The 26,429-nt window shown below is 38.1% G+C and overlaps 2 protein-coding genes and 1 non-coding gene across 4 annotated transcripts in view; 1 reads left to right on the plus strand and 2 right to left on the minus strand.

The window, feature by feature from the left end:
* Nucleotides 1-23,781, minus strand: part of Smim14 (small integral membrane protein 14) — a 90,309-nt gene extending 66,528 nt beyond the window's left edge. The window contains exon 1 of one of the 2 annotated variants that reach the window (XM_046451363.2): nt 23,645-23,781. The gene's annotated coding sequence lies outside the window, so the exon portion shown is untranslated. Of the gene's footprint in view, nt 1-18,406; nt 18,426-23,644 lie in introns of those variants that run through there. The other variant, XM_046451449.2, reaches the window with a different exon arrangement.
* LOC124110218 (small nucleolar RNA SNORA31) lies at nt 4,737-4,861 on the minus strand. The gene has a single exon (XR_006857228.1). It is a non-coding gene; the product is annotated as a small nucleolar RNA SNORA31 (small nucleolar RNA).
* Nucleotides 23,098-25,873, plus strand: LOC124093037 (uncharacterized). The gene is made up of 4 exons (XM_058579090.1): nt 23,098-23,234; nt 23,284-23,428; nt 23,695-24,066; nt 24,524-25,873. The coding sequence occupies exons 1-4, from the start codon at nt 23,098-23,100 to the stop codon at nt 24,629-24,631; spliced, it is 762 nt and encodes a 253-aa protein (XP_058435073.1). The 3' UTR covers nt 24,632-25,873.
* Nucleotides 25,874-26,429: the final 556 nt, after the last annotated feature.

A 26,429-nucleotide genomic window follows, 5' to 3' on the forward strand; every position in this document is an offset into this window, starting at 1 on the left:
ATTAACCAATTTATCATTGGCTATTAGAACCTTAAAACACTTTACCTCATGATAGGGTGTTTGATTTATGTAATTTCAGCTTTGGAGAATCAAATTTAATTTCCTGCTTACAATTCTGGTTAAAAAGGAGATATCGTTCTTCTACTACAAAGTGCTTTTCGCCTGGCATGGTGGAGTAAGCCTGTAATCCCAGTTGCTTGGGAGGCTGAGGCAGGAGGATCATGAGATCAAAGCCAGCCTCAGCAAAAGTGAGGCGCTAAGCAATTTAGTGAGACCCTATCTCTAAATAAAATACAAAATAGGGATGGGGATGTAGGTTGAATGCCCCTGAGTTCAACCCCCAGTACAAAAAAAAAAAAAGTGCTTTTAAAAAAATTATTGTTGTAGAATTAGGCTTAGAATGAGGACTTGATTCCTTAAAAGCAGTTCATAAGAAGGTACCAGGTATTGTGATGCACACCTGTAATCCCAGCTGCTAGAGAGGTTAAGGAAGGAGGACTGCAGATCCTAGACCAACATGGACAGCTTAGCAAGATCTGTCTCAAAAAATAAAAAGGGCTGGGAATGTAGCTTAGTGGTAGAGCACCCCTGGGTGACATCCCCAGTGGGCGGGGTGGGGGTAGGACAGGACTGGATCTTAATAAGGCCAAAATTCTTAGTAAGAAATAGTAACAACAGCAAAGATAGTCCTTTATATTTTTATCAGATCAATTTCAGTGGGTCACCAGAGTACATAAAGTACAATGGAAAATATCAAACTTCCTATTCTCTCCATAATTCTTCCTTTCCCCCAAAGGTCATCACTTAACAGTCTCAAATGAATACCTTCAGGTCTTTTTAAAAATATTTATTTATTTGTAGATGAACACATAGTATCTTTATTTTTATGTGGTGCTGAGGATAGAACCCACTGCCTCACACATGTGGGCAAGCGCTTTACCACTGAGCTACAGCCCCAGCCCCTACTTTCAGGTCTTTTAACACACATTTATACACACACACACACACACACACAGGGGTGGGTGTGTGTGTGTGTGTGTAGTTTTATGAGGTGTTTGGTATGTGTTTTATATGTTCTGCATCTTGCTTTTCTGTAACTTAAGTCTTGGAGAACTTTCATTTCAATATATAAAACTCAGCTGGGTATGGTGGCATAGTTCTTAATAAGGCCAGAGTCTGAAGGCAGGAGTATCACAATTCAAAGCCGGCCACATTTCTGAGGCCCTAAGCAACTCAGCAAGATCCTATCTCAAAAAATGGGGATATGGGAGCTGGGGTTATAGCTCAATGGTAGAGCGCTTGTCTAGCATGTGTGAGGCACTGGGTTCAATTCTCAGCACTGCATGTAAATAAATAAAGTTCCATCGACAACTAAAAAATTATATATATTAAGGCTGGAATTGTGGCTCAGTGGCAGAGCACTTGCCTTGCATATAGAGACACGGGGTTCCTCATAACCACATAAAAATAAAAATAAAAAATAAAGGCATTGTGTTCATCTACAACTAAAAATATATTTTTTAAAAAATAATATATATATATTTAGGCCAGGCGTGGTGGTGCATGCTGTAATCCCAGCGGCTGGGGAGGTGGAGGTAGGAGGTGGAGGCAGGAGGATCACTAGCTCAAAACCAGCCTCAGAATTTAGCGAGACACTAAACAACTCAGTGAGACCCTATCTCTAATAAAATACAAAATAGGACTAGGGATGTAGCTCAGTGGTCAAATGCCCCTGAGTTCAATCCCTGGTATCCGCCTCCCCACCAAAAAAATTTAATTTATTTATACATTTATTCATTTATTTATTTATATCTATCTATCTATCTATCTATCTATCTATTTATTTTTTTAATGGGGATGTGGCTCAGGTAAAATTCCTGGTACATATACACAAAAAAACAAGGCTCTATCTCACTTTATAATGGCTATATAATACTCTAAAACATGAATAAATAAAATAACTTAAGCACTCCTTCATTGGAGACTAAGTATGGCATTTTCAATTTTTAAAAAATATTGCAACAACCATCTTTGTACCTATATTTTGTAAGACTGAAAAAGAAATCTCCAGATTTAAAGGAATGCATAAAAAGGCTTTACCATTTTATTTTTGTGGTACTGGGGAAGGAACCCAGAGCCTTGTATATGACGCTAGACAAGCACTGTACGAATAAACTACACATAATCCATCCCTAGTTAAAACAATTCTACCAACAGTACATAGTATATATTACAAATTATAGAGTACAACTACAGATTACTAATTATATAGTAGTATGTAGATATAATCAATTTTTAAAACTCTGTCAGTATGTCAGGCTCAAAGAGTATCCCTGTTTTTATTTCCCAATTTTAACAAAACTGAGTGAGCAGTTTTTCAAATTTACCAGGATTTATATATCTTCCTGTTCAAATTCTTTTTTCTCTTACTGATTTTGGGAGTACTTTATATTACTGGCTTTTTTTTTTAAACCAGGAATTGAATCCAGAAGCACTTAACCACTGAGCCACATACCCAATCCTTTTTATTTTTTGAGACTGGGTCTAAGTTTTAGGGCCTTTCTAAGCTGCTGTGGCTGGCTCCAAACTTGTTGATTCTCCTATCTAAGACTCCCACGTCACTAGGAATACAAGCAGGAGCTACCAAGCCTGGCAATATCTTCAATTTTTAAAAAAATTACAATGTAAAAGCTCCTTAAAAGGATATATCCCATATGGGTGTGGAGGCTCATGTCTGTAATCCCAGTTCTTCTAGACCGCAAAAGCAAAAGGATCAAAAAATTTGAGGCCAGCCTGTATGGCTTAACAAGACCCTGTCTCAAAAAATAAAAGTTAAAAAAGAACTGGGAATGTAAGTCAGTATAGAATGCTTGCCTAGCATGCCCAGGGCCCTGGGTTCAGTCTTCTACACACACACACACACACACACACACACACACACACACACACAAGGATACATATCAACCAGGTAACCAGGTATTTTTTCATCAATACAACTAATGTGAACTCACACTCGCTTACCATCATATAAACACTTTCCTCCCTAAATATATAATGAAAAATGTCTTCCAAGTCTATTAAATATCAAATAAAGAGCCTCAGCCCCTCATAGCCACAAAAAATCATCTCTGAAAAAGGAAAAAAGCTGAAGGAAATTGTCAAAAGAAACCCTTCCCCCAGATAATGAAAACCCAAGGTTTATTATCACTCTTTAATTCCGTTAACATAACTCTGGAAGATACTGGCATATTTATTAAAATAATAAAGCAAATTAAAATAAACCAGGTAAGGTGTCACATGCCTGTAATCCAGCTACTTGGGAGGCTAAGGCAGGAGTATCACAAATTTATCAAGCCCATGTATTTAAATAAAAAGGACTGGGATGTAGCTCAGTGGTAGAGTTCTTGTCTAGCATGCATTGGCCCTGGATTTGATCCCCAGTACTGCAAAATAAATAAGTAAACCCTTCCCAAATATTTCTTCAAAAACATTGCTTTCAGTGCTAGGGATTAAACCCAGAGCCCTTTGCCCATGCTAGGCAAGTGTTCTACCATTTAATTACCTCCTCAACCCAATTTCATGTTATTATGTTATTTTCAGTTTCTGTCTTGGATTTGAACTATTTTTCTATGATTTATAGTTTCATTAACTCGTTAACAGTCTGAAATGATAGTTATTTTAGTAGAAAAATATGTGAAAACAGAATTTTAATTTCACTTTGAAGATATCTAGATGAAAGAAAAGCAAATAATCTACAAAAAGTTCTCAATCTTATTGTAATAATAGTAGATTAAAAGCCAATAATAGGGGCTCGAGTTGTGGCTCAGCGGTAGAGCGCTCACCTAGCACAGGAGAGGCCCTGGGTTCAATCCTCAGCACGACATAAAAATTAATTAATTAATTAATGATTTTGTATCCACCTACAACTAAAAAATAAATATCTTTAAAAAAATAATAAAAAGCCAATAATAGAGCTGGACACAGTGGTGCACACCTGTAATCCCAGCGGCTAGGGAGGCTGAGGCAGGATAAAGCCAACCTCAGTAATTTAGCAAGGCCCTAAGCAACTTAATGAGACTCTGTCTCAAAATTAAAAATAAAAAGGGGCTGGGGATGTGGCTCAGTGGTTAAGTGCCCTGGGCTAAATTTTACTAATTCCTAGGGGTAACAAATATGCTCAAAACATAAAATGTAATCTTCAAGATCATAAAAATAATTTTCAAAAGGGTTCGCTATTTTTGTAACACAGCAATGCAAAATTGTAAATATTTCAAAAATGTTTTTAAAATAAAATGCTTGAGAGAATCAGTCATGAATTTTTAAAGCATATAATACAACCACAAACTAAATTAACTCAAAATAGTTCTCATATTAATTTGGATGGAACTACCATTATCTGATTTTTACCTAAAATGGCCTTATTTCTTCTTCTTTTACTAATGGCTAGCAACTTTTCCATATTTAATAAATTTAACAGGCAAAACAAAATTTCTAAAGAATACAACAGGATTAACAAAGTCTTGGTCATGAGATTTACATAAAACAAAACCCTGAAGATGACTAAAAATCAAGGGCTAATGAGCAGAAGGGTAAATAAATCTCTTAAATGTGAAGAGAACAGTTAAAACAGCCGGTAGTGTCTCTACTTATCCCTCTTCCCAGTACTGGGGATTAAACCCAGGGGCACTTTACCCCTGAGCCGCCACCAGACTTTTTTTCTTTCTTTCTTTTTCTATAGATGTGTTCCCCAATTCAATCTGGAATGTTACAAAGACAGAAAGCACAGGGATTATTTTCTTTTGCATCCTAGTGCAAACCAAAAGAACACAGCAAATTGTTCAAGGTCTATCAGTGGATGTTGACCACCAGAGCTTTTTATTTTTAGACATAGAGTCTCACTTAGTTGCCCAAACTGGCTTCCAACTTTTGATTCTCCTGCCTCACTCCAAAACCTCTGGGATTACAAGCATGTACCACCATGCCCAGTTCCACTAAATTTTTTTTTAAATAGGTAAAGCCTAAGGGAAAAGATAATTCCCAAATGAGTCAATACAGCTAATTTAAAAATTAGAGAAATGAGGGGGAAAAAATTAGATAAATGGGCTGGGGATGTAGCTCGGTGAAAGAGTGCATGTATAAAAGGTTCTGGGTTTAATTCTCCCAACAGTGTGAAAAAGTACCTTAGTTGCATCATTAATTAAATGCAATTAATATAAATTTTAACCTAAAAACAAAAAATTCAATAGAAGTTTAGTCATATATTATTAATCCTATAATGAACTGTTACAACTCTCAACCCTCTGGGATGCAATTTGGCAATAGGTATCAAGAACTAAAAATATTCAGATCAGTCAGGCATTGTGGTATACACTACTTGGGAGTCTGAGACAAGACAATTACTTGAACCCACAAGTTCTAAGTTAGCCTGCATAATATAGCATACTCATTTTAAAAATAAAACAAGAGCTAGGAGAGGTGGCATGCACCTGTAATTCAGCCACTCAGGAGGCTGAAACAGGAGGACAATAATTTCAAGGCCAATCTTGGCAATTTATTGAGACCTTGTCTCAAAATAAAATTAGAGCTGGAGATGTAATTTAACAGTAGAGTGCTTGCTCAGCATGTGTGAGACCTTGGATTCAAGTGGTAGTATTATAAAAAAAATATGTGGACCAACTATGAAAACTGAACCACTGACTTTGTAATACATTCTGTGTGATGCAGGCTTGATAGCATGTGCCCGAAGTCCCAGCTACTCCAGAGGCTGAAATAAGAGGATCATTTGAGTGCAGAAGTTCAAAAAAAGCCTTGGTAACATACATAGAGAGACCTTGTCACAAGAAAAAAAAACCTGTATTTTTGTTTGTTTGATTAAAGTATACCGGTTTCAGAGTGAGAAAAAAAAATTGTAGTAAAAGAAAAAGGTTTATGTATTTAGTGAACAAACATAATTAAGCAGAATATAAAATGGCACCTATAAAGACAGTACTTTAAAAAAGAGGGCTCATAAAAAACAACATAATAGAACTGGATATAGTAGTACACACCTGTAATCCCAGTGTCTCAGGAGGCTGAGGCAGGCAGATCACAAGTTCAAAGCCAGCCTCAGCAACATAGCGAGGCACTAAGCAACTCAGTGAGACCCTGTCTCTAAATAAAACATAAAAAAGGGCTGGGGATGTGGCTCAGTAGTTAAGCACCCCTGAGTTTTAAAAAAAAAAAAAACATAGTAGGAAACTCTGGGTTGAGCAACTGGAAAATTTATGGGAACTTTGGGTTAGAACATTAGTTCCAGATGATATTAGGAAAACCCTTTTAAAGTGATATAAAGAAAGATTACTGACATTTTATTTATCTTGAATTAGTAATAACAGGCAATTGTTATTCAACATTATCCACTGATTTCCAGAATCTTCTTGGAACCACCCATCCTGTAGTTGTACCAAAAGTCTACTTTTTTTTTTTTTTTTCTTTTTTTGGTACTGGGGATTTAACCCAGGGGCTATTTAGCAGTGAACTAAATCACTAGGATTACAGGCCTGTGTCCCCACGCCCATCTAGAGGCTAATAAATTTTGATTTGAGGCAGAATCCTGTGCAGCAGTCATTTTTATTTTTTTATCCAAACACTCACTACCTTTATATTTTATGATTTTGAGTCTTTGACTTCTGTTGCTCAGACTCCATTGTGGTAGTAGATATAGACTGAACTTAAGACTTGGAAAGTTTTTTCTTTCTTTTCCTTTTTAAATAAATCCTCCATGATACTGACCATCAAAACATGGAATAGTAAAATATAACAAATGGTGTAATCTGACTATCAGCTTATCCTCTCTACATTTCCAATTAATCCCTTACTTTAAGAAAAAGAGCTGGAGGTGTAGTTCAGTGGTAGAGTGATTGCTCAGCATACACAAGGCCTTGTGTTCAATCCCTAGCATCAAGTAAATAATAAATAAAAGTTTTTAAAAAACAGTTCTAAGGATCCACAATTACTGCAAGTTGGGTTTTTGCCTTAATTTTTTCTTAAGCTGTACTATAAAAATATGTATCCTTATTTAACCCCTCTCTAATCACTAATTCCCTTTTCCTCTTCAATAGAGGGTAGTTCTCTGCTCCTTCTTACAAGAAAAACATTTACTAATTTCCTTTCCCTCATAAAAAGGATGTTAGAAATCCATCACGCTCCATGTGAAATTCTTGTGGTTAAAAAAGTATTTAGAATTACTATGTACCCAGAATTTAAACTTGGAAAAGATTATTCTACCTTAAAATGATTACACTAGGGCTAGGGTTGTGGCTCAGTGGTAGAGTGCTCACCTAGCATGTGTGAGGCCCTGGGTTTGATACTCAGCACCACATAATAAATAAATTAATTAAATAAAGATATTGTGTCCAACTAAAAAATAATATAAAAAATGATTATACTAGTTACTATTGTGGTGATCAGATAACGACTTTTTTCTTGGTTTCCTAATTTTCTATACATTTTACATTTTGAATCAAATTATACATTTATATATGGGTACAAATGTTTATATATAAATACAATTTACCCACATGTAAACAAAAACTATTACCCAAAACAAAAATCAAATGCTGATGTGGAAATTCCCACACAATAGTAAAATAGTGGTGTTCATTTATAGATAGTTCTAAATTCTAAACCTTAAAAATTTAATACTTTAAAATAATTATGTAACTAGCTGACTATGGCCTATGTGCCTAGGAGCAGAAATAGAAGACTTTACTGTGTATACATTTCTGTATCTTCTGTAGCCAGGAATATCCCATGCCTGCAGTCTCAGCTACAAGGAGGAGGAAAAAGGATCTCTTCAGTCCAGGAATTTGGGATTAAGGAATCCTAGAAACATAACAAGATCTCAGCTCTTAAGGAAAAAAAAAGGAGGGGGCATTTGTTTATTCTGAATTTATACCATATGAATATTTCAATTATTCAAAGAGTTTTAAGTTTTTATTTTTTAGGCGTGGGGACACAGGCCTGTAATCCTAGTGATTTAGTTCACTGCTAAATAGCCCCTGGGTTAAATCCCCAGTACCAAACTTTTAACTTTAACTAGTCCTTAACTTTTATATACATACATGTATGTGTGTGTGTATATATATATATATATATATATATATATATATATATACATATATATATCATTTGTAGATGCACACAGTACCTCTGTTTTATTTATTTTATGGTGGTGTTGAGCATCAAACCTAGTGCCTCACACATGCTAGGCTAGTGCTCTAACACTGAGCTACAACTCCAGCCCTAGTCCTTAACTTTTTAAGAGTAACCCCTCTTCTAAACCCATTGGCTTTAAGGACAAATAATTATACATCTATTTTCTCTTGAAATGAATATGCTAAATTATCTGGACCCTCCATCTGACCCTTTAATCATTACCAAATTTGCTGGTTAGAGTTAATAGTTAATAGAGTAGTACTCCTTATCTGCATACCTGAAACTGAGGATGGTATCAAACCCTATATACACTATGTTTTTTCCTATATGTACATATTTCTGATAAAGTTTAATTTAAAAATTAGGCACAACACTAATAACTAATAATAGCACAACAAGATATAATAACAATGTACAATAGCTGAGCACAGTGGTGCATGCCTGTAATCCCAGCAACTCGTGAGGCTGAGGCAGGTATATTGTAAATTCCAGGTCAGCCTCAGCAATTTAGCAAGGCCTTAAGCAACTCTGTGAGACCCTGTCTCAAAAAATAAAAAAGGGATGGGGAGGTGGCTTAGCTTTGGTTAAGCACCCCTGGGTTCAATCCCTGGTACCAAAAAATTAAAACGAAAATCAATATACTATTAATAAAAGTTATAAAAATGTAGTTTTTCCCTCAAAATACATTAATGTTTTCTTTTATGAGCTATTGTACCATAATATTTTTTTGCACTTTGAGATGTCAAAGTAAACTAACACACAGTTCTTTGTCCTTCACAATTTCATAGATAGAAAACTCCTTCTTACCATAGATCCTAGCAACCTCTGCATATACCTTTTTTTTTCCCTTTCCTTATTAAGTGGAGAAATTACATTTTTTCATTTTAAGGTAACACTATGGCTTCTCTTTGGCACTTTCAAATGGCCACCACCAGACTCTTGCACTTTGGGGGTGTTATTAAATAAAAGTTTCTTGAACACATTCTGAGAGACCATCTGACACCCTAGATGATAACCAAGTGACTGACAGGCAGCATATACAGTATGGACGAATGCATTAGGACAAAGAAATGATTCACTTCCTGGGTGGGACAGAGCAGAAAAGGATGAGATTTCATCATCATTCTCAGTATGAAACACAATATATAACTTATCATTTACTTATGGAATTTTCCACCTAATATTTTCAGGACTTCGTTATCTACAGGATAGGGGGAACTGCTATATATAATAAAAGGTATTCTAATTCTGTAATTACCAAATTTGCTGGTTAGAGTTAATAGTTAATACAGTACAGAATGAACTAAATCCCAATATCAATGAAGAAATTATAAAGTATATAAACAGACCCTAAAATTGACACTTCTAAAGTCAATTTTGTTCTTTTGAAGGGGTGGGGGATACCAGGAATTGAACTCAGGGGTGCTTAACCACTAAGCCACATCCCAACCCTTTTTTAAAAAAATATCTTTTGTTGATGAACCTTTATTTTATTCATTTATTTATATGTGATACTGAGAATTGAACCCAGGGCCACACACGTTAGGCAAGCACTCTACCACTCAGCCACAACCCCAGCCCACATCCAGCCCTTTTTTTTAATTTTGAGATATGACCTCACTAAGTTGCTGAGGCTGGTTTTGAACTTGTGATCCTCCTACCTCAGCCTCTGGAGTTGCTAGGATTACAGGTGTGCACCACCATACCCAGCCTAAAGGTTTTTTTAATCTAAATCTGAACTAATCATTTATTGCAAAATGAGTTTTTAAAAATTTACCTTTATCCTCCCTACTCACTCTCTTGTGTAAGCCTTAATAATTAAGAGTACCAAATTAGAAATGGTGTTTAGTTCAGCTATTGAGCACTTCATACCAAATTAAGAATGGAGTTTAGCTCAGCTATAGAGCACTTAGCATGCATGAGGCACTGGGTTCAATCACCAGCACTGGAAATACAGAGAATTACTGAAAGAATAGTTAGTTATGTACCACCAACTATTAATGCAGGTATAGTATTTTCTTAGTTTTGTGGGCTTTATGTGGTACTGGGGATCAAACCCAGGGCCTGGCACATGCTGGACACTTGCTCTACCACTGAGCTCCATCCCCAGTCTTTGAATTAGTTCTAAAATAAAAGCCTGGGGCAGTGGCAAATGTTTACAATACCAGTAACTTGTCTGTAACCCAGCAACTTGGAAGGCTGAGACAAGGGGATTTCAAGTTCGAGACCAGCCTTGGCAATTTAGTGAGACCCTGTCTCAAAAAATTAAAAAAAGGCCATGGGTGTAGTTCAGTGGTAGAGAACTCCTGGATTCAAACCTCAATACTAAACACACACAAAAAACAAAACACACATGTTAGACAGAACAAAAAAGAGAAGGCCTAGACTAGTTTTGTTTTAGATCTTTTCCCAAAGTATAGCCAGAATCAAAGATATCTGGATGCTTATCATTACTGGAACAGCAAGCAGGAAAAAGGTGGTGGATGAAGAAGTAGTGTAAGAAAATATTATAACCCACTATATAGAAAGCAATCTTTTTTTCTAATTTTTATTTTATATAAAAAATTTGGGGGCTGGGGTTATGGCTTAGCGGTGGAGTGCTTGCCTCGCACATGCAAGGACCTAGGTTTGCTTCTCAGCACCACATAAAAGTAAATAAATAAAATAAAGGTATTGTGTCCAACAACAACTAAAAAATAAATAAAATTTTTACTTCCATATAAAATATGAATAAAAAATATTTCAATAAATCATCCTAGGAAAACTCACTAGCAAAAAAAAAGAAAAAAAAAAAACAAAGATTGTAGCAATTTTTTTGTGTATGTGTGGTGCTGGAAATCAATATTAGTGTCTCACACATGCTAGGTAAGTGCTCTATCACTGAACTACATCCCAGCTGTAGAGATAATTTAAGTGAATATTTATGCGACCTTTGGAAAAGGACTTTCTAAAGATATATACAACAAAACAAGCTCAAAAAAATTATAAAGCAATTAGAAAAAAATTTTTACTAATATTCAGACATTTAAGAAAACTTTTTAGTTATGGATGGACACAATACCTTTATTTTATTTATTTTTATGTGATGCTGAGGATTGAACCCAGTGCCTCTACCACTGAGGTACAACACCAGCCCATATTCACACATTTTTAAAAATATTTATTTATTTATTTATTTTTAGGTGTAGATGGACACAACACAATGCCTTTATTTTTATATGGTGCTGAGGATCAAACTCAGGTCTCGCTCGTGCTAGGCAAGCACTCTACCGCTGAGCCACAATCCCAGCCCCAGATATTTTAATAATATACAGATTCTTAAAAATATGAAGGAGCCACATATAATTGCATTTGAGATTATAAACTATAATAAATTTTCTGACAATATGAATCCAAAAGTTTAAAAATGTTCACATCCCCTGAATAAGTATACTACTATATCAAGTAAAATAATCTGAAATATGAAATTTTACATACAAATTATCATAGCTTTAAAAAGTGAAAAACAATTAAATGTCTCAAAGGGAATGTTTAAATTATGACACATACTAGGGATGGGAGGGGAAGGCAGGGAATTAGCAAGGATGTGGAATGTGATGGACATCCATTATCCAAAGTACATCTATGAAGACATAAATTGGGTGTCAACCTACTTTATATACAGAGATATGAAAAAAATTACACATATATGTGTAATAAGAATTGTAATGCAAAAAAAAACATGTATAAAGATATGAATTGGTGTGAACACACTTTATATACAGAGATATGGAAAATTGTGCTCTATATGTGTAATAAGATTACACATATTTATTATTTAAAAGGATATAAAAATAAACAGCACATGCACACATTTTAAAAGGTACAGGAAAACACTCAAGAATAGAAAAGTTGGAAAAAATAAAACTTGAACATCATATCTCTGGGTAGCAGGATTTTACCTCTTCCTTTGTACATTTACTACAGAGTTACATCCCAAGGAGCCTCAAACTTTCCATTTCTTCTTTTAGCCTCCAGAGTAGATGGGATTACATTTATGTGCCACACTATCATCTCAACTGGTTTTAAATGTTTTTATGTAGATGCCAAACAATCTCCTCCATTTCCCTCACACCCTACAAGGCTCTTCCTGTGAGATAACAAAGGCTAACTCAAGGTCAGAAAATTAACAATTTAATGTATATTAAGTACATGATTTATGATGGAATCACTTTTTCACAAAGCCAGCTGAATCTTTACAATGAAGAAGAATGATATAAACATTCTTTCAACCCATAGCAAGAGAAGTAACAAATTAGAATGCATGCCATTTTTTTGTTTTGTGGGACTTGGGATTATGGGGAAGGGGGATTTTATTTTTGGAAAAATAGGGTTGGAGGCTTAGCTCAGTGGTAGAGTGCTTACCTACCATGCAAAAGGCTCTGGGTTCCATTACCAGAACCTCAAAACAAAACAGAATACAAAACTCAGAAAAAGTATTCTAATGCATTTTTATAAAAAATAAAATAAAATAAAGCACCAATTTTACTGAATAAAGTTCCAGTTTTAAAACTAATAGTGAAACATTTTAGAAACTATTAGAATTGCCACCAGCATGTTCTATTTGAGTTTACTCTATTCATTTTTTTTTTTTTTTTTGAAGTACTGGGGACCAAACCCAGGGCCTCACATACCAGGCAAGCATTCCACCACTAAGATTTACCTCTAGTCCTACTTTATTCTTTTTTTTTTTTTCTTTTTTCAGTACTGGGGATTGAGTCCAGAGATTCTCTACCACAGAGCTACATCCCCAGCCCTTATTATGTTTTATTTTGAGACACTAAGTTTGTCTAAGTTACTGAGGCTAGCCTCGAATTGCAATACTCCTGCCTCAGTCTACCAAGTAGCTAGAATTACAGGTATGTGCCACCATGACCAGTTACTTTATTTTTTATCAGAGATTGGGCTGAAACAAATATAGCTATGCCTTAATAGTTTTTTATTAGAATGTAGCTTTACTAGCTGGGGAGTGATATTGGTCAAATTACATTGTTATATTGACTCAATATGTACAAACATAAGGCACCAATAAAAAATGGAGAATGAGAAAAAATGATATCTCAATAAGTTAAAAAAAAAGGAATGTAGCTTTACTAGTTACTTTCACATATAAACAAAAACCCTTCTGATAACATCAAAACAGGAAAATTATCCATTTTAAAAATGAGGAAAACTGGGGCTGGGGATGTGGCTCAAGCGGTAGCACACTCTTCTGGCATGGGTGCGGCCCGGGTTCGATCCTCAGCACCACATACAAAACATGTTGTGTGTGCCAAAAACTAAAATGTAAATATTTTTTTTAAAAAAATGAGGAAAACAAGGCACAGTGGCATGTGCCTATAATCCCAGCAGCTCAGAAGGCTGAGGCAAATTCAAAGCCATCCTCAGCAACTTAGTGAGACCATGTCTCAAAAATAAAAGGGCTGGGGATGTGGCTTAGCAGTCAAGCAACCATGGTTTCCATCCCCGGTACAGGAAAAAAAAAAAAAAAAAGAGAGAGAGAGAAAAACAGTTAGGCACAGTGGCACATCAACAAAAAAGGATGAGACAGGGGAATCAAATGTTAGATGCCAGCCTCAGAACTGAACAAGGCACTGAGCAATTTAATGAATTCTAAAATAAAACATTAAAAAAGGGGTGGGAATGTAGCTCATTATTAAAGCACCCCTGGATTCAATCCCCCCCCAAAAAATAAACAAACATGAGGAAAACTTTTTCAGATAAGGTAGTAATTTGACCAGGATTGCATATATAATGTGACAAAGTTTGGACAGGAAGTCACAGTTAAATTCCCAATCAGATCTTATTCCACATCTGCCAGTTATGACCAGCCATAGACTGCATAGCTTATAAAAACAGAAACTTATTTCTCACAATCTGGGAAGCTGGAATGTCCCAAATCAAAAAGTGTACTCAGTGCCTGGGGGGGGGGTGCTTTTTTCTGTGTCCTCATAAGGTGAAAGGAAGCAAAATAGCCCTCAAGGGCTTTGTTCGTTTATGTGTTTTGGTACCAGGGACTGAATCAGGGGTACTCTACCACTAAGCCACATTCCCAGTCCTTTTTTTTTTATTTTGAGACAGGGTCTTGCTAAGTTGTTCAAGACCTCAGGAAGTTGCTAAGGCTGGCCTTAAACTCACAGTCCTCTGGGCCACTGGAATTACAAGTGTGTGCCACCACGCAAGGCATCTAGGGCTGCTTTTATAAGGGAATTTGTCCTATTCATGAGGAGCCCTCATGAGCAAATCATCCCCAAAGGCTCCTACCATATCATAATATTATCACTTTGCCAATTAGAGGGTTTTTTTTTTTTTTTTTTTTTTTGCTTCCTTTTCATTTTTCTTCCTTCCTTTTTGGTACTGGGGATTGATGCTTTGCCACTGAGCTACATCCACAGCTCTTTTATTTGGGACTGGGTCTTACTAAATTGCTTAGGGCCTCATTAAGTTACTGAGGCTGCCCTCAAACTTCAGATTCTCCTGTCTTAGCCTCCCTAGTCACTGGGATAACAGGTGTGTAACACTTGTAGGTTTAATTACAAATTCTGGGAGACACAAACATTCAGACAGATCATTGTGTTAAGTCTTAGATATTACCTCTTCTTTCCTCAGTGACACTTTACATCCTTACCTATATTTGATTCACATTCTAGGATTACTTTGAACTTGCAAAGACAACATGGGATAGCAGAAGGAAAATATTCTAGATAAAATTCAAGTAATAGCACTACTAAGAAATGAATAATCAACCTCTCTGTAACTTTATCTATAAAAGAGAAATGATAGCTAAAACTATTTATTTTAAAAGGTTACATAAAGACTGAGTAAGGGATCTAGGGTTGTAGCTCAGTGGCAGAGTGCTTGTCTAGACACTGGGTTCAATCCTTAGCACCACATAAAAAAATAAACAAATAAAATAAAGGCACGTGTCCATGTTTAAAAATAATTTTTTTTAAAGACCAAGAATTTGTAAGGTTGCTTTATAAGTGAAAAAGTAATGGGCCAATTCGAATCTAAAGTACCTTTAACACTCAGGCCTATACTGGAGTGTTTTGTGTTCCCCTGGGACCACAGCTATCATTCTTCTACATAAAAGGGAAGAAAGGCACCTTGTATTCTGAAGCTCAGTTCTGCACCTACTAATTTGTCTTTTCCTGGTTGTAATTTACTCATGTATGATACCAAAGATTCTTTCTACCTGGTCAAGGTCCAGGGGTAAAATTTATCACAAATGAGCTGAGCATAGTGGCACACGTCTATAATTCCAGCTACTCAGAAAAGGCTGAGACATGAGGATCATAAGTGAGGCCCTGGGTCTTTTCAGGCAACACAAAAAATAATATAGGGATGTATTTAGAATATATGAGAACTAGGTATGGTGGCACATGCTGGTAATCCCAGGTACTTGGGAGGCTGAGGTAGGAGGATTAAGAGTTCAAAGCCTGCCTGGGCAACAAAACTCCATCTCAAAATAAAATGAATATCTGAGGTTGGCTGCCATTGTAGATCACGATACAGTGCTTGCTGAGCATGCACAAGACCCTGGGTCCAATCCCCAGCTGGGAGTGGGAGGATATATGGTTGTGTGCACATATATATGTGCACCATAAATACTACACCATGTGTATCTAAGAGACTTGGACTTTGGTGTCTCTGAAGGTCCTGGCACCAAAGGACAATCATAAATTCATGTTTTAACAAACTGTTGTATTGAGCATAGTGGCGTACAACAGTAATCCCAGTGACTCAGGAGGCAGGAGGATCAAACATCAGAGGCCAGCCAGCCTTAGCAATTTAGTGAAGCCCTAAGTGACATAGCTAGACCCTGTCTCAAAATATAAAAGGATGGGGTATGTAGCTCAGGGGTAAAACACCCCTAGATTCAATCTCCAGTACAAAGAAACAAACAACAACAACAACAACAAAACAGACTATGTTGTAAGACAAAACACAACAGCCAAACACTGACTTCTAATTCTCATGTGTACCACTGAAGATGATAATTGCATCCCTAACTTGATGTGGAGTACCTTTATTAGGTGTTAAATTTTGAAATCTTTGCACTTATAATACTTGTCAATACGTGCAGGCAAGCATAAACTAGCTTTATTTTGTACTTTTACAAAGCTGATATATTTGTGCTTTGACTTAAATTTAAAAAAAGAAAAAAGGGAAGTGAAAATTCAATATGAAAATAAGCAACGAGAAGGAAACTTTCTCCAAAATAAAAATAGTAAAATTTAAAATGTTACTAAATATATGTATAGGCTCTACTATCCACTTAAAAATTGTTTTAGCTTAGAAAACATACTTTCCTAAGATGATTATTTTAAATCAATAGATATTTCAAGTTAAAATGTTCAAATACCATTTCCCCAACCCCCCCCCCCAAAAAAAAAAACAGAAAAGTAAGTTACTTTCCTCAGAGACACCTTCTACTTTCAGATCATAGTGTTAAGTCTTAGATATTACCTCTTCTTTCCTCAGTGACACTTTACATCCTTACCTATATTTGATTCACATTCTAGGGTTACTTTGAACTTGCAAATATATGAAATATACTTTCATATATTTTCTAGGCATACCTGAGTACATGTACACTGTTTATAGCTGTTGAATTATGATTAAAATCCTTTGTTTCAAATCATTAAGGTGTCTTTAATATGGCATATATTAAAATTAGACTATGTAATTCTTCAGAGCTTTGATTAACTATTTAAAGCAATGGACCATCACAGTATTATAATAGTAATAAAACCATTCATTTCCAACCTTAACTGAGCTCCAAGCCAGTTTATTCAAAATATCTTATAATATACAGTCAGTTAAAAATCAGGTTTAGGGGACTGAGGTTGTGGCTCAGTGGTAGAGTGCTCACCTGGCACATATGAGGCACTGGGTTCAATCCTCAGCACTACATAAAAATAAATAAATAAAGAGATTGTGTCCACCTACAATAAAAAATTTATTTTTTTAAAAAATCATGTTTAGGCCAGGCGTGGTGTTACATGCCTGTAATCCCAGCTATTTGGGAGGCTGAAGACAGGAGGATTGCAAGTTTGAGGCTAGCCTACACAAATTAGTGAGACCCTCTCTCTCTCTTTTTTTTTTTTTTGGTACTGGGGATTGAACCCACTGAGATACATCCCCAACCCATTTATTGAGACAGGGTCTCATTAAGTTACTTAGGGCCTCACAAAGTTGCTATGGCTGACCTTGAACTTGGGATCCTCCTGCCTTAGCCTCCTGATTCACTGGGATTACAGGTGTACCCCACTGTACCCACCTATAAGACCCTGCCTTAAAATAAAAAAATTAAAAGGGCAGGGAATATATAGCTCAGTGGTAGAGTGCCCCTGGGTTCAAGATCTAGTAGTTCAAGAAAAAAATCATATTTAGGGTCCTGGGTTTAATCTCTAGCACCATAAAAATCATGTTCAGAAAGTCTCTAAAGGACAAGCTGAGAAGCTCACTATATTAAACAAAACAAAAGTATAAAAGAATATGTGGGTAGGGGCTGGGATTGCCTCGAATGTGTGAGGCACTTGGTTCGAGTCTCAGCACCGCATATAAATAAATAAAATAAAAGTCTATCAACAACTACAAAAAAAAAAATCTTTAAAAAAATATGTGGGTATATACCCTTTACATCAATTTTATTTTTCTTGCAGCATTGAGAATGGAACCCAGGGCCTCATAATGTTAGGTAAGCACTCTATCACCAAGTTACATCCTCAGCCCCCACTGGAATTAAAATTTAAAAAAAGACAAGGAAATACATATACAGAAAGTACTTCTAAGATGGTTATGCATTCATTGTTGGTTTTATACATTACTTCTTTTACAACTTTCCAATTTTACAAATAGGTAAAGTGATAGGAGAGAGCCTGGCTGTTTATAGAAGTCTAAAGTGGGTTAGGCTAGAGCTCTGGTAAAGGACTGAGTCTCCACAGAAATAGACGTGGCCAGTTTGAAAGACTATAAAGGAAAACTATAAAACAACCAGTACTTCTCTGGGTTGAAGTCTCCCCCAAAATCAATGTAACAATCAAATTTAACATTATTTTCACTCATTTGGAAAGAAGTCTTACATTAAGAACTCTCTGTAGTTTATGATCATCCAAAAGCAGTCCAAAAAGTAAAAATCAATAAAGAAAGAACTCAAATGACTTACCAAGAGGTAGAAGGTGATAAGTGATGTGGAGCAAGGGGAAGTACTGGGGATCAAACCCAGGGACTTACACATGCTAGACAAGTGCTCTACCACTGAGTTACACATATAATCCATTTAATTGGATGTTTAGACAAGTATCTGTCACTGAGTTATACCAGGGTCATCTTGAATTTACAATCCTCCTGCCTCAGGCTCCTGGTTTTTTGTTTGTTTTTTTGGTGATGGTAGGGGTACCTGGGGATTGAACCTAGGGGTACTTTACCACTGAGCTACATCTCCAGTCTTTTTTATTTATTTATGATTTTGGTACCCGAGATTGAACCCAGTGGTGCTTAACCACTAAACCACATTCCCAGCCCTTTTTTAAATTTTGAGACAGGGTTTCACTAAGTTGCTTAGGGTCTCACTAAATTGCTGTAGCTGGCCTTGAACTTTTGTTCCTCCCACCTCAGCCTCCCAAATTGCTGGGATTACAGGCATGTGCCACCATATCAGGCTCTTATTTTTTGAGACAGGATCTTACTAAGTTGCTTAGTGCCTTATTAAGTTGCCAGGCAGACCTCAAACTTGAGACCCTTCTGTCTCAGCCTCCTGAATCACTGGGATTACAGGCATGGGCCATCATGGCAAGCCCAGCAAGAAGAGTTTCTTTTTTTTTGGTGGGGGCAGAGCAGGGGGGGCGGGGGGGACCAGGGATTGAACTCAGGGACACTCAACCCCTGAGCCACATCCCAGCCCTATTTTGTATTTTACTTAGAGACAGGGTCTCATTAAGTTAGTTAGCACCTAGCTGTTGCTGGGGCTGGCTCTGAATTTGCAATTCTCCTGTCTCAGCCTCTAAGCCACTGGGATTATAGACGTGCACCACCACACCCAGCAAGTAGAATGGTTTCTGATATGGGGAATGCTATGTAATATACATGGAAGGAATAAATACTCTGAATTTATTTTTAGGTCAATAGACTCTCAGAACTCAATACAAAAAAAGCAAGACAAACTGGGAGTCTATGTTTTTTTTTTTTTGTTTTTTTTTTTGACACAGTGTCTCACAATATTGCTCAGTCTGGCCTTGAATTTCTAAACTCAAGAAATCCTCCCACTTCAGTTTCCCCAGTAGCATAGAGTGTTTCTGAAGGCCATTTCCCAACTAAACAACTTCAGGCTAAACCAAACAACAACAACCAGAAAAAAAAACAAAACAAACAAAAAAAACATGGAGCCTTGAAGACAGGATCAGAAATGAAGCAGAGAATAATATATCCTGTCCTTTAACAAAACATAGCCTATCTTAACCAAAGTACTGTGTACAGTTCCAAATGCTGTAGTTCAGAAGCAGTAGGGTACAATGATAAAGATCACAGATTGAGGTTTAAATCCAAGCTTGTACCACTTACTATGTCTGAACTTCATTTGTAAATGGGAATAGGAATTCCTCATCTGTGTTGCTTTGCAGTTGAACAAAAAATACATGAGAGTAATTTTTAGCTTAGTAACTGATAGTGTTAAAAAAAAAAAAAAAAAGGAGGGGGGCTGGGATGTAGCTTAGTTGGTGGTATGCTTGCCTTGCATGCACAAGTCCCTGGGTTCAATCCCCAGCACCACCAAAAAAAAATAAAAAATAAAAATAAAAGAACTTATCATTACTACTATAAAGCTAAAAGTAATCTCCCAGAAAATATTAAAATATTAAGAGACATTTGCAAACTTTAATGTATATTACAGTCACCTGAGGAGCCTACAGATGCATTTCTCCAGGGCTTAATTTCATTGGTTTGAAATATGATGAGTGTTCTCTTGCCCAGATATCAAGAGTTATTGAAGGCTTGGGATGTAGGTCAGTGGTAGAGTGCTTGCCTGGCATGCCTGAGACACTAGGTTCAATCCTCAGAACTGCATTAAAGAATTATTGAAGAGGGGCTGGGGCTCAGCGGTAGCACACTTGCATGACATGTGTGAGGCACTGGGTTGGTTTCTCAGCACTGCATATAAAAAAATAAAATAAAGGTCTATCAACAACTAAAAAATAAATTTAAAAACTATTGAAGAGAATTCAGGCACTATCCCATAAAAACAGGCTAAAATTAGATTCTTTCATAGAAAGGACTGGCCTAAAGCAAGAATAAAAGAACAGACAAGGCCCTCATTCTCAAAGAACTAATCTCCAATGGAGACAGACAATTTTAAAGGGGGGAATTCAGGATAGTGAAGTGTTGTTATAAATAACAGAAAGGAAAGACAGGGTCATCTCCTTGAATAGCCAACATCTGAACTGCCACCTGAATGGCACCACAGAATCAACAAAAGCAAGATCTCAAAGAATTATGAAACCCACTTGCAAAGGCCCTGAAGCAAGATCTAGCTTGGCAAGTACCAAAAACAGCAATGCTGAAGAGAACAGAAACTAAAAGACACATAGGTGACTAGACTCCAAAGCACTGAACTAGGCAGAGGGTTACAAAGTAAGAAAGAAAGGCAATGTCAAAATATGTAGTACCTGGCAAGTTTTATATGGAGTTTGCTTTTTATTCTGAATTGGAATAGGACACTTTCCACAAGAAGGTGATACAATGAGTTTCAAGGATCTCTTAGGCTATGATAACAGGAATATATAAGCCCAAATGAAAGGAGGGAGACCATAAGGTTATTCAAGAGGATCAGGTGAGAGATGGTGACAGTGTGGCAAAGTGGTGGCAGCAGAGATGGGAAGAAGTGAATACATATTGAATGCTATAATTTAAGGCAAATCAAGGTGAAAGAATTAAGTCACATAACAAGTAGTAAGCACCTGGAACTAATTATTCAAGGAATAAAAATGAGGGCTAGGGATGTGAATCAATGGTAGAGCCCTTGCCTAGTATTCATGAAGCCCTGGGCACACTCCCCAATACTACAAAGAAAAAAGAGAAAGAATGAAAATAGACATTTACAGGTTTTAGCTAAGTTTATGAGAAATCCATCCCAAGGAGGTTATTAGCAGATTTAGGACACTTCATGGTATTTATCCTTTGAAGCTGAGGTGAAGAGAACATTACCTTCCAGAGTAGGTTATTTTGGTGCCAATGTTGAAAACTAGACTAAATGGGCACAACCCTCAGATCCAATGTCAATAAACACATTAAGCATGTTGTGTAAAGTAAAATCTTCCAGGACATTCCTACTAAGGTCCTGAACAGTTGATTAGAATTTGGAATACAGTATAACTGAACTTAACCTCAATGAAACCATTAAATAAACATTTTAAACTTCCATACTGTCAACTCAGGCCTGTGCCTGATTTCCCAAGAGTTAAGCTAAGCCTTACTTTGTCACACATAATGAAGATTAATTTCTTAAATCTTAAATGGCATCATAGAGATTTGGGAGGTAAACTTTTCTTTTTTTTTTTTTTTTTCGGGGAAGGGGGGGTGGTGAGACAAATTTTTAAAACCACTTTAATAATTAGTTTTTCCAACACAGAAAATATTCCCTGAAAGTTAAGGTCCAAAGTTTAAATCTGCAAAAAAATTTATTACTCAAAAAAAGTACACGTATGTGAAAAAGCAAGTTGCAGAAAAGCATATTTGGTATGATACCATACTTTTCTGGTGACGTATTGATTATTCTTTTTTGGTACCAGAAATCAAACCCAGGGGCACCTAACTAACCACTGACCCACATCCCCAACCCTTTTTGAAATAGGGCCCCACTACTCCCTAAATTGCTGAGGTTGGCCTCAAACTTGTGATCCTCAGCCTCCCGTCACTGGGGTTACAGGCATGCAACACCACACCTCGCTGATTATTTCTTTTTGCTTATCTGCTTTTATCAATAGTGTCTCCAAGTATAACAAAGCATTTTGTTTAAGCAAAAATATTCAGTCCTAGGTTAGCATACAAGGTCAAAAGCTAAAAAAAAGAGAAAACAGTTTTCTTCATTCAACATCTGCATGATTCTAAATCACAGGATGAAAGGTTCAAAGAAGTTCATGTTCCACCACAAGGACATACTCTTCAAGGAAGAAACAAACTCCTAAGAGAACTCATCCTGGATTTGATAGGGGGCAATTGATTACGGTTTTGTTGGTCTTTCTTGCTGTTTACCACAGAAACAACTCCACTAGTGAGTTATCTGAGAGGATTATGTTCATTTTTCGGAATCGCGTTAGGACGCGAAGGTGGTTTGGTTTTCTGATGTCTTTATCACGAAGGGAAGCAGGCTGGGAGCAAGCTACACTAAAGGAATCTGCGTAAGCAGTCACCTGAAGTGGGAACACAAGCATTCTGTTATCTTCCCTGGATAGTGAGAACGCCTCCTTAAGGGTCTCAAGACTAAAATACCTGGAAGGTTTTCTGCTTTCCAAGTTGCTGTATGTAACAGTTTGACAAAACAACACAAAAATTGGAAGGTCCTTTCCACAAATGTAGATATTACATGAGTGGAGTTCATCCCACTCGTATGATGCAGAACGAAAAAAAAATTCTATTAGTAAAGCCACATCCTTGATTTTGCTAACGGGGGCAAGTGAAAATAGCTTACCGATTCTATGGCTAACAAATGCCATCTTGGCTAAAATCCTAACATGTTAAACAGCCACTCACTCTGGCGAACTTTGGCTTTAAACAGCAACACGGGACTTATCGCACAGTATTCGTTCCAATACCGGGCGCTACCTCTTTACCGTCTGCCCTGGTCCCACTTATTAAACGAATAAAATGGGAATCCTTAAAATTCGCAACCGAACAGGGGTCAAAAAGCTCTCGCTTCCAGGATGGCAGATTTCCTGTATCCTCAGTCACAACAAAGGACGCATCCTAGTGACTTCATCATATCCAGAAAGGGCTGAAGACGGGTAAACGAAATAGTGTGGATTTCAGGGTGGCTGAGTTTTTCCCTTCCAGCTACGACTCTCTACTTTTTACTCCATTATATGCCTCCACCCGTGTTGACTGTCTGGCCCTAAAAATAAAACCACCCGTGGCTCCCGTTCACTTTCTCGCCCAGCCCCGACTCGGGCTTCCTGCAGAGAAAGCCGAACAGCAAGCGGTCTGCCTGGTTGCTCTCCGGGGCACGCACGCTCGGCAGTAGCGGGCTTCTCCGGTGCTGAACCGCCAGTCTGGCGGCCGGGAAAGCACCGACCCAGAAACAGCCCCTCTGTGCCGCAGCCACCGCAGTCCCCAAGAGCTTGAGGAGTCCCCAGGAAAAACCGGGGTGAGGGGAAGGTGGGCCGGCAAAGGGCGGTGGGAGAGGGGAGACACTCACCCGCCCAGACAACAACCGACGGGGCGGGGAGGGTGGGGGCCGGGACCTAGTCTCGGCAGAAAGACCGCCTGGGGCTTCCGGAACGTTGCGGCTGCTCCGGACGCCGCTGCCGCTGGTGCTCCTGGCTGCCGGCGTCCTCCCCCGCCTCTGTTTGGATTCGATTGACCACGTCACTCTTAGCCACGAGACCCGGATCTGCCGGCTCCCGCGGACGACGGCGCAACAGATTGCAGCGCCTCGAGACCCCAGAGGCCCCGCCCGCCGAGCATGCGCCCGCCCAGTGCCTGTCCAGGGCGTCGGTGGGAGGCTGCGAGGGCTCGAGCGGCTTCGGGCTCTCACGTCACGCCATGCGTGGGGGCGCGAAGCGCGGGGATGTGGTTCCGGTCGGGAAGGGTGGGGCAGAGGACTATGAAGGAAGCAGGGTGAGGACACACGTTTGTTGATTTATCTCGCGGAGCCCGTTTTCTTTGGTAGACTTTGTCTTCTCGCAAGGCTCTCTTTGCTGAGCTAGAGTCCCTCCGTGACCATAGTCTTTAGAATACCGAGGTAGAGGTAGAAGTAAGCACAATTTGATCTCAGCTGAAACCCGGTACAGCTGTAGAGAGGGTGGTGTATTGGTAACAAGCCCAGGTGAAAATTGGAGCTTGAGGATTAAAGAAGTATGTGACTCCCTTTACCCTCTAGAACACTTTTGTACCACAAAACCAACGGGAATATTAAAAGGACTAGGTGACCAAAGATGAGCTGCTCGTTAGGAGGTGGAGGGGAACGCTTTTGTTAGGCAACCAACCCAAGCTTTTGTTGCTTTGGTTTTAAGGAAATGGAATAAGGATGCTGTTTGTGGATTAAGAAATTCTTTTCTTTTCTTTTTTTTTAAAGCTAGGAGCTGTGGAGCATGCCGGTCATCCCAGGTACTTGGTGAGACTGAGGAGGGAGGATTGCAAATTCGAGACCAGCCTGGGCAACTTCGGAAGACCCTGTCTCTAAAAGGGAAGGGCGGGACTTGGTGGCGCTCGCCTGTAATCCCTGCAACTCCGGAGGCTGAAGCAGGAGGATCCCGAGTTCAATACCAACCTCAACAGATTAGCGAGGCACTTAGCAACTCAGTGAGACCCTGCCTCTAAATAAAATTTTAAAAGGGGGGGAAGGGGGCGGTTGGGGATGTAGCTCAGTGGTAAAGCATCCCTAGGTTCATTCCGCAGTCTCTCAAAAAAAAACTAAATTTTATTTTGTAGACTTAATTGGTGCTTCCTACTTTCCCATTCTAGCCTCAGTTTAATCGCTAAAAGAGGAAAGTTGGCAAAATTTAGGACTATGCTTTTGTTTTCTTAGGTCCGTGAATTGATGAACTTTGATTAACTGTAACCAGTACCGGGCCTGGTGGTGCGTGTCTGTCTGTAGTCCCAGCTACTTGGGAGGCTAAGGCACGAAAATCGCTTGAGCCTGGGAGTTTGAGGCCGTTTGGGCAACAAGTGTGAGTCCCAAAGATTTTACAGAAGTACCTCTTGCCCTATCCTATAGGAGAGGTGAAAGCTATAGTTGTCTTTCTTGTTCTGACTTGGTAATCTTTTCACCTACCCAGCTTCTCTCTCAATTTGGTTAATTACTCCTCTACAAGCTGAATCACCTTAAGCAAATTACTATAATCTGCAAGAATTTTTTTGTTTTATTTTGTAATAAAGTAGATATTGAACACCGGTAAAGGTTCCTAGAAAACTAAAGATTTCTGGTAAAACTCCAAGTGTTTCCTTAGTTAATTGTTATTAGGAGTTGGTACAAAATAAACTTCTTACCGGGTGCTGTGGCTGAGGCCTGTGGTTTGGGAGGCTGAGGCAGGAGGATCCAGAGGTCAAAGCCAGCCTCAGCAATGGCTAGGCCCTTAGCAACTCAGTGAGACCCTGTCTATAAGAAAGAAGTAGTAGTACAAAAAAAGCGCTTAGGATGTATGTCAGTGGTTAAGTGCCCCTGAGTTCAACCCCCTGTACCCAAAAAAAGCCCTTCTTGGCCCTTAAATGCAATCCTGACCTCTACTTATTCAAATTCAGACATTTTTGAAGTGGAATCTATTGCCTTTATGAAGTTCATGAGCTGACACTGTAGCAGAAGGTCTCTAATTTGTGGAACTCTGTAAACAGAAAGTTTTGTGTGCTTGGGTGCATCCATGTGCACATGTGATTGAAAACACAGCTGTTTTTAAGAGTGTTGAACAAAATTAAAATGTACTAGAATTTTGTGCTGCACAGAATTCTTTATAAAGTACTCTGCAAGAAAATCAAAAGGGTGGGATTCTGTGACTGGCCACCAGTGATTCTTAGCTCTCAGGATTGAGTCTTCTCTAGTCATTTGTGTCAAGGTTACTTTAACCAAGAGAGTACAACAGGAAGATAATATGGCTTCTGAAGCTGTCATAAAGGCACTGATAACAGCTTTCTATCTCATTCTCTTGGATAGCTTGCTCTGGGGGAAGCCAGTCATCTTGCCATTCTATTCAAACAGCCCACAAAAACTCTACTTTGGAGAGGAACAAAAGTTTTTAGCAAAATAGGGCACCCACTTGCCAGGCATGTGAGTGTACTCTCTTCACAGATCCTGCAACCTTAATTATGCATTTGGATGATTCCATCCCTGTTCAACGTTTTACCACAATCTCATGAAAGCTAGAAAGGGCAACCTCTGACCCACAGACTCTGTGCTATAGCATCTTGTGTGGGGTTTTGCTTTGATCTTTAAGTTCAATCTTTATAAACTTTAAACAATGGATGAACTAAAGATTCAATATGTAAAG

This window comes from Marmota monax, unplaced genomic scaffold (assembly GCF_021218885.2).
Source record: "Marmota monax isolate L192 unplaced genomic scaffold, Marmota_monax_Labrador192_F-V1.1 WCK01_AAM20220418_F8-fsc00025, whole genome shotgun sequence".
In the NCBI taxonomy this organism is placed as follows: domain Eukaryota; kingdom Metazoa; phylum Chordata; class Mammalia; order Rodentia; family Sciuridae; genus Marmota; species Marmota monax.